This window comes from Ipomoea triloba, chromosome 15 (genome assembly GCF_003576645.1).
Source record: "Ipomoea triloba cultivar NCNSP0323 chromosome 15, ASM357664v1".
In the NCBI taxonomy this organism is placed as follows: domain Eukaryota; kingdom Viridiplantae; phylum Streptophyta; class Magnoliopsida; order Solanales; family Convolvulaceae; genus Ipomoea; species Ipomoea triloba.
In genome coordinates this window covers 9504077-9513274 of record NC_044930.1, presented here as the reverse complement: position 1 = coordinate 9513274, position 9198 = coordinate 9504077, and the positions used below count along the sequence as shown (strand labels likewise).

At 32.7% G+C, this 9198-nt stretch overlaps 1 protein-coding gene across 2 annotated transcripts; it reads right to left on the bottom strand.

Annotated features, from left to right (window-relative positions):
- Window positions 1-1900: 1900 nt before the first annotated feature.
- Window positions 1901-8970, bottom strand: LOC116007472. 2 transcript variants are annotated; one of them, XM_031248145.1, is made up of 3 exons: window positions 8877-8970; window positions 4684-4771; window positions 1901-3609 (listed from the first exon to the last, which is right to left on the bottom strand). In XM_031248145.1, exons 2-3 carry the CDS (start codon window positions 4740-4742, stop codon window positions 2004-2006), a joined length of 1665 nt encoding a protein of 554 aa, XP_031104005.1. In that variant the 5' UTR covers window positions 4743-4771; window positions 8877-8970; the 3' UTR covers window positions 1901-2003. The 2 variants fall into 2 exon arrangements, with proteins under 2 accessions (XP_031104005.1, XP_031104006.1); XM_031248146.1 differs by having other exon boundaries at window positions 4684-4782; window positions 8877-8966.
- Between the last annotated feature and the right edge of the window lie 228 nt (window positions 8971-9198).

Genomic DNA, 9198 nt, shown 5'->3' with positions numbered 1-9198 from the left:
AGTGTTTAATTTCCTATTTACCGTAGTATTCCTTGATGATTAATAGAGTAATGTATGTAGTGGCCGATACTTCTTTTGGGTATTCCTTGATGTTTGGTGCTTGGACACCTAGGTCTGTGAACCCCTTTGTTTTTGGATTGATTTTGGAGTTTTACTTGATGCTTTAGTCAGGTAGTCACTCCTGTATGGTTGACTACGGCGGTAACATCCCTTGAGATACTTAGGGATTAACTCTTACTCCGTATGAATTAATCCTATAACTTGTTCTTATTTCTACCTCTAAGCATGGTTGAAAAAATCGCTAGGCGCTCGAGGAGCGCCTAGGCGGGGATTAATTTGTGCCTAGGCGCCCGTGTATTTTTTTTAAAAAATTTTGTTTAAGTATTTTTAATTTTTTAAAGACTAATAATTATAAATTATATAATACTTGAATAGTTAATACTAAAATATTAAATATTAACCTAAAAAATATTTAGAATTTGTACAATTTAGAGTTATTTCGCTTAAAACGATTTTATTTGGAGTGAAATAACCCATTAGAAAAAAAGGACAATAGTTAATCGGCTGACTAGGCGGCCTAGTCGATGCCTAGGAGGTTTAGTCGGCGCCTAGGAGGCCTAAGCGGTCAGTGCTTAAGCAGTCTAGGCGGCCTAGGCAGTCGCCTAGCCGGCCAGCCGCCTAGACCACCATTTAAGGTGATACGCTAGGCGGTCGACCAGCGCCTAGCACCTACGCGGGGATTAATCGGCGCCTAGGCGGGATTTTTGCAACACTGCCTCTAAGTACATAACTCTTACTAGGCTCGAATGTTAGATTTTGGGTGTTACAAGTTGGTATTAGAGCCCTAGCTTGTTGGTCCTAAGGTTGATAGGAATGGATTATAACAGCCTAGGAAAGTTGCCTTTTAAGATAAGCACTACTGTGAGACTTAAGGGGCGTTTGGTTCGGGTTATCTAGGATAACAAAGGTTATCTAGGATAATAAGCTCGAACTTTACCTAAGAAGTCAATTAGGCCCCTAAACTTTGTAAAGTAGTAATTAAACCGATCAATATTGTATTTTGGTGCAAAAAAAATCCATAAACCTATTAATGACCTGTGATCACAGGTCATTAAAGTTCTGGTCAAATTTCCGGCACACTCAGGTCATATTCCGACACAATAGTCACCGGCGACCGTCGAACAGTCGCCGGTGAAGGCAACCATTGGGTTGCCTTCTCTGGTGAGAGAAGAACCGGAGAAGGCAACCACTGGGTCACCTTCTCTGGTGAGGAGGTGACCAGATGGTCGCCTTCTCACTGTGAGAGAAGGCACCGGAGAAGGCGACCACTGTGAGAAGGCGACACAGAAGGTCACCTTCTCCGGTGAGGAGGCTACCTTTTGGGTCGCCTCCTCTCATAGTGAGGAGGCGACCTGTGAGAAGGCGACCAGCTCCTCACCGGAGAAGGCGAGTGGTCGCCTTCCCAGTGAGAAGGCAACCAACTGCCTTCTCCGGTGAGTCGAATGGTCGCCGGTGACTTTTGTGCCGGAATATGGCCTGAGTGAGCCGGAAATTTGACGGAACCCTAATGATCTGTGACCACAGGTCATTAACCGGTTTTTAGACTTTTTTGCACCAAAATACAATGTTGATGGTTTTAATTGTTACTTTAAAAAGTTTAGGGGCATAATTGACTTCTCAGGTAAAGTTCGAGAGCTTGTTTGACCCTTTTTCCTTCTTATTATTATTATTATTATTATTATTATTATTATTATTAAAATGTTGAAAAGATTTTACAATAATTAGTAAGGCTAAGAATAATATTAATAGTTTGGGAAGAAAGAATAATATAAATAGTTAACTGAAATATTCTGTTATTAAAATTTGTAGAAAAAGTAAAGAATAAAAGAGGGTACGTAGCTTTGAAAATGTAGGAAGACTAAATCAAAATAAACAAGTTATGAATTCACATTATTACACTCATCGGCTGTTATTATATTTAGCAGAAGTGGATATTTATGAAATTACTTTTGCAGACCAAGCGCAGATAGGACAGTCTGTGCAATAGTGAGTGTAAGAAGCAGTATAGCTGCCAAGGTGGAAATCCCTGCCCATGGAGTGTGAAAATAATCGCGTCTTAGTCTTGCCTTCAACACATTCCAGGGTTTTTCGCAATGTCGATTCAATTCCTTGTACACATCTTTGTAATAGAAGTCATTATTACTGGAATACGTAATCCCTTTGCAAAGGTCGTTAAAAAGACGGGTAACTTCTTTGTCATCTCCCAGTCCATTTACAAAAACATTTTTAAGACGAAGTAAGTTGACGTCCTTCTCTGTATTAATAAGATCATCCATGAACTTGGCATAATCTGTGAAATACATTGGATTCACATCGGGAGAATGTTGCTCGTAGGCTATGAGATTTCTGAAGAAGGTTTCTGTTGGATCATAGAGAGCGGAAGAGGGGATCTCCAATACGCCGTGATTATTGAACTTTATATCAAATAGACTTATGGTTTCATTAGAGCTGTCGTCGGTACTAATCTTGACAACCTTTTTGAAGTCAACTCCAGCTTCTTGAAGCTCACTTGCAGTACGGATGCTGCATAATAAAGCGGCGTCGTCATCTTTACTTTGTTGTGGTTGTTCCCAAAACTTGGAAAGAAAACAACTTAAGAATTGCCGCCAATGCCTATGCCTATCCTGTCTGTTACTAAGACTATGGGATTCAATATCAGAGCCGCTGCCTTGTGGTTGGGGTTGGCAGGGAGGAGAACATACCACTTGCTGTTGCTGCTGCTGCAGAATCTTCGCATTATTTTGGGGTTGGCAGGGAGGAGAACATGCCTCTTGCTGCTGCTGCTGCTGTGGAATCTTCCCATTATTTTGGGGTTCGCAGAGAATGTGCACTTCCTGAAGTAAATGCTTTATCCCTTGGGGGTTGACCTTAGTTTCGAGTAGGGACTTAATGTTCATCTTTGGTATCTTATTCCGAAATGCAATTTTCACCTTCTCTGAGAATTCTGAGTTGCCACGATTACTAATCATGTTATAGAGTTCTTGCAGAATAAAGAAGGGGAGTTGGTTTTCCAGGAGCAACATGTCACGAACAATATTATCTTCCATCCCGCTAATCTTGAAAATGGGATCATATATGTCTTCTGCTTGCCCCTTGGCATCGTAGTGAAGACATGATCTAATAACAAATTCCACTATAAAGCAACCATCAAGCAATAACATCTTCACGAATTCATCATCGTCAACAAATTTTATGTCATCAAGATCACCATAATAGCTCTCTGCTTTGCCTTGCAAATCCTTTAATTTCTTCCAACACTCCTCCACACCTCCTTGTGCTCTGTTTAGAAAGGACTGTGTATACAATTCTTTCAACCTTTCCATCTTCCTATGATGATAATGGTAAGGCCCGATGGAAATTGTGAGAGGTGTATAAGCTTGTGAGTTTGTTTTACGCAGCTCCTCCGACACTTTGAATATACATGCTTCTGAAGAAAATTGTTTTACATTATTAATCTTTTCCGAAAGGTTTTTTAATGCTGTGCAGTTCGGTAAATCTTGTACAAGCCTTCCTCCCAGCTCCCTCCCTGTCTTCGATGATTTCTTTTGCCTGTATATGTTGACGAATTAGAGTTAGTTCAAAGTAATTTTACTTTTTTTTTTTTTGAATTAATACCCAATTTAGTTATCCATTATAGTAATTTTTATTGATTTAGTCATAAACGACTTTGTATGCTTAATTAGATGAGTTTGATGGTTTTATCAAATTGAGTCTCAATTGCTAGAATCAATGACTAAATCGAAAAAAATCACTATAGTCAAATTAGGTAAAATCACTATACTCGAAAATTAATTTGAATAAAACTACTCTAGTTGATGAAAAATTCGATATTAACAAATTTGAAATTACCAAGCTATCTTAACATAAGACTTAATTGAATAAAACCATCAAGTCAAAGACCTAATTAAATACAAAAAGTCGTTTATTAAGATTAAATCAAGAAAAAGCACTATATAATTGAGGACTAAATTGAGTATTAATTTTTATTTTTTTTTTGGTATGTACTCTATACTTGTAAAGTTAATTATTGTTTCCAAAAAACAGAAGAAGAAGAAGAAAATTTCTAAATAATTACATAAATGGATAATAATAGATTAGCTTTGCCTCAATACTAATATATAATAAGGTTTTAACAAAACGTAATTGCTTTTATTTAGCATTCCTACATATATACAAACTAAACTAATCATTTTAATATGGATCAAACTACATGACCAACATTTTTCACCATCTAACATGGTAATATATGATCATATTTAATTATTAAATATTTTTTTTTAATGTAAGGTGAGACTAGCCAATTCATGATATATTCAACGATAAAAAACACATTTTATTACCACGTCAAATGGTAAATGATTTTAGTGAAATTTTTTTGTTCCTGTTACTTTAATTTATCCTTTCAATATGTCAAAATGCAAGATTAATATAGTTAAATAAAATTTGCCAGTGCTAATAACTTTTAATTTCTAATTAACCAATATAATGATGTGTGCTCTATATGCAACTTATTATAAAACTTAGAGCGCTGTAGGTCAAATTTTTGACATCCTAATAGAAAATTAAAAGTCGATATCAGTTGACCACAAAGTCTTGAACACGGGTAAGAGAATTAGCACAAACCTGCTTCTCATTTGTTGACCTTTGTTCCTGTGGATTGTCGCCAATATGAGACGCCCCATAGCATTGCTTATCAAGTATATCTATGAACCTAATATGAAGCTAAGAGAATGAGCAATGAAACAACTGATGAGATGCCATGGCTTTCCACATCAAGTATATCTATGAAACTAATACGAAGCTAAGATATCAGAATGAGCATTCAAACAACCGATGGGGTATTGGTCGAGTTAATTGACATTGATGCCAAATGATTTAATTTGTTCTTTCACTTTAAGCATTTCCATGATTTGTGTTATATTGTTACCTAGTTGTCTGACTATTTGTAGTTGTTTAGTTCTCAATTTTTAGGTAATTAAATCTATGGGGGTGGGAATGAAACCTATGGCCATTTACTTAAAAATTATGAATGTATTATGCATATATATTGCTTGACTACAAGGTTGTAAAGAGGTGACAGTATAAAATTATGTGTCTAGTATGTTATTTTAATTGAGGTTGGATTGATACTATTAAAGATTTAATTTCGCCATCTTCTTTATCAGTTTATTTTACACAGCTAAAGGTGAGAGGGAGACCTTGCCTTAGCTTCTTTAATTTGTCTAGATGAACAAAAATGGTTGAAATGGCCGTCATGGAGATTTTTAAAAATTAGGGTACATTCAAAATGTATGTTTATTTATATTGATTCTAATTTTATTAATGACTACTATCAAACAATTTGTTTTTTACTAAAAACATATTTTAATTACTAAGTATTTTTATTATGATTCCAATTTAAATACCAATATTCCAACCAAACACCCTCTTAGTTTTCCTAGTTTTAATGAATCATATTCTCAAGTGACCTAAACGGCTAAACTTTCTCACACAGCAATAAGTTTTCCACCTTTTAAGTTTGTTACGTTGTCAATAAAGTATGGACTTTCCTAATTAGTGACCTCTAAATTTTAATTAACATAGAATTACAAACTAACTGTTTAGGGGCGGTTCTAGAAGAGTCATTTAGTGGGAGCAAAAAATAAAAATATTTATGACAAAATATGGAATGGTTGAAATAAATTTTATATCATCTCTATTAATATAATATTCATAAATACTTTTTATTTTAATTAGATCAACGATTACAAGTAGTTCTAGAATAATTTAAATACAATATAACACACATTTAATTTGAAACTTCTTGATTACATTGACTAGATAGTTCATAAAAAAAGTAAATTTTCTTTTAAAATATTTTTTCGTAATTCAATTACAAAACATCAATTTTAATTCTAATGAAAAGATTAAATTAAAATATAGTTATATATATATATATATATATATATATATATATATATATATATATATATATATATAATTTTAATATAAAATACTAATATTGGGCACCTATTTTTTGCGCATCGCGCATAAGAAAAACTAGTATATATATATATATATATATGAGTTTTTTTTCACTTTTGGTCCTATGACTTTAGTGTTTCCGTCAATTTAGGTACACGACTTTCATTTTGCCACTTTTAGTCCTTGACTTTAATTTTTTTGTCACTTTTAGTCCTTGACTTTGATTTTTTTTCCACTTTTAGCCCTTTCGGCCATCCGAGCGACAACTTTTAAGCGAAATCAACAAATTGTTGTGCCATTAAGGGTAAATAACGCTTAATGTATTTAGAGATTTATCAATAGACAATTTTACACTTAATGACACAACATTTTATTGATTCCGATTAAAAGTTGTTGCTTAAAAAGCGAAGCAGAACAAGCAAATAACGTTTCTTTTTCCTATTTTTTATCTGATTTTATTTATAAATATATTTAGAACTTTATCAAAATACACTTTTACCCTTAATGGCATAACAATTTGTTGATTTCGATTAAAAGTTGTCGCTCGGATGGCCAAAAGGACTAAAAGTGGAAAAAATCAAAGTCAAGGACTAAAAGTGACAAAAAAATTAAAGTCAAGAACTAAAAGTGGCAAAATGAAAGNGATTTATCAATAGACAATTTTACACTTAATGACACAACATTTTATTGATTCCGATTAAAAGTTGTTGCTTAAAAAGCGAAGCAGAACAAGCAAATAACATTTCTTTTTCCTATTTTTTATCTAATTTTATTTATAAATATATTTAGAACTTTATCAAAATACACTTTTACCCTTAATGGCATAACAATTTGTTGATTTCGATTAAAAGTTGTCGCTCGGATGGCCAAAAGGACTAAAAGTGGAAAAAATCAAAGTCAAGGACTAAAAGTGACAAAAAAATTAAAGTCAAGAACTAAAAGTGGCAAAATGAAAGTCGTGTACCTAAATTGACGGAAACACTAAAGTCATAGGACCAAAAGTGGAAAAAACTCTATATATATTTTCAAAGTGTGTTAGATAAAGATAAAAGGGAAAATGGCAATTTTAGTTTATTAGTTGTTATACCTAAATTGTCATAGACTCAGTACATGAATTATTACCTTATACAAATTTTTCCCTTTACTTATGTTGAAAGTAGCATTTTCAATCCATTACTTACCAATTTTGTTAACATTAACAATTTTTTTTTATTTTCAAAATATTAAAGGACACATTGGTGATTTTGTAAAATTTTCACAAATTCCCTCCATGAATCTTCGTATATACACTACTCTTACTGCAAAACCCTTGATAATAAATACTTGTTTGTCTTGATTGAGGAGGAATTTGATAAGCAAAAATAACAAGTAGAAGATTAATTAGGATTGGAGATATACTAAATTGTAAGTTTAATATATTACTTTATTAAAACAATTCCTTTTTTATTGAATGTAAATTACTCTTCTTCTTTTTAAAAAAATATATTACGGAGTACTATTTTTGATATTTCATTGAGTTCATACCTTAATGAGTAATATATGCAATTTAGTTGTTTTAATATATCAATTGATTGTGTAAAGGTTTATACAAAAGGTGAATGCAATGAATTACTAAAATATATATATATATATATATATATATAGAGTCATAATCAGGTGCGGCTGTGCTCTCCCGTGCGGCCGTGCGGTTCACACCACTCAATGTTACGAAATACACCACTCAATGTTAAGAAACACACCACACAAATATGCATTGTGGTGTGTTTCATTGTTGTTCATTGTGGTGTGTTTCTTAACATTAAGTGGTGTATTTCGTAACATTGAGTGGTGTGTGACCGCACGGCCGCACGGGAGAGCACGACCACACCTGAAATTATTTCTATATATATATATATTAATCTAAACACAATGTTTTTGTGCATTATTGTATTTTGTTAGAGAAACAATCTTTTTTACCATATAATGATATTGGTTTTAGATTTAGTGGAAGTTGAGTGGAGGGATAATTATCTTTACTAGTCTTTAGATGAAGAAAATAATGAAAAATATATATAATTATCTAACCTCCATCAATTAGTAGCCAATACACTTAGGAAGATTCAATACAGTCTCTAACATTTGTTATTAGTCAACCACATAAAAAAAAGGAGCCTAACAAAAAATAAAGTTGCATCATCATGCTAAATTTATGAAGCAAAATAATTGAAAGCATATGTTATGTATTTATATAAAGCTTATCTTTTGCCCGTTAAACCATGTAGCTCATGTTATCAATTTGTATAGGATAATAATTTATGGAATGACTCTACAATTTAGGTAGCATATATATGAAGATTCATGAAGGAATTTTGATAAAATTTTACGAAATAAACAATATGCCCTTTAATAATTTAGAAATTCAAAATAAATTGTTAATTTTAACAAAATCTATAAATAATGAATTGAAACTGCCACTTTCAGCATAATTAAAGGTAAAATTTGTATAAAATAATAATTTATAGACTGAATCTATAATTTAGGTATAACTAACACACTAAAATTACCATTTATTTTCCAAAATAAAGTTAAAACATATATTTAAGGTGTGCAACAAATAATGCAGTCAACTAAATTTGATCCCTAGACCTTGCATAAAAAGATAACTACAAACTAAGCTATCTCAACTAGTGTGTGTGTGTCTAGATTCCGCCCGGTAAACAACTGCTATAACTTATAAGATCTCCTTTCAAGAGTTGTGATTATTTTAACAATTTGAAATACACATGAACTCACTCAAGACATTATATGTGTTTAATTTAATTTGAAACTTTGAAAGTATGAATGTAACTGAAAGAGCAACGAAGCATACATACCTCACTGCCTTTGACACTGCAAAAAATTGGATGTTTAGTGGGGTATTTTTCGCCAAGGTTTATTTGGCATTTGGTTGCTTTTTAGAGATGAGAAATCGTTGCATTTCAAGGTGTAGAAGTTTTTTGCTTTATAGCACAGATTGGCGAGGCTAACTTTAGTTAATTGCGTCACCAGTATGACCTCATCCATGACCTACGTTTGGACACATTTATATCCATGTTTTACGCCAAATGTATTAAATTATGATAACATTTTCAAATTTAATTCTCAACTAACACTTTCATCACATTTTGGACATTTGGTTCAAATGTTGGAATAAGA

Excerpts from the sequence above, each read along its gene's own strand:
- LOC116007472 (XM_031248145.1), bottom strand. The coding sequence starts at position 4,742 with ATGGGGCGTCTCATATTGGCGACAATCCACAGGAACAAAGGTCAACAA. Across the intron at positions 3,610-4,683 it reads GGTCAACAAATGAGAAGCAG|GCAAAAGAAATCATCGAAGA; the intron begins GTTTGTGCTAAT and ends CAACATATACAG.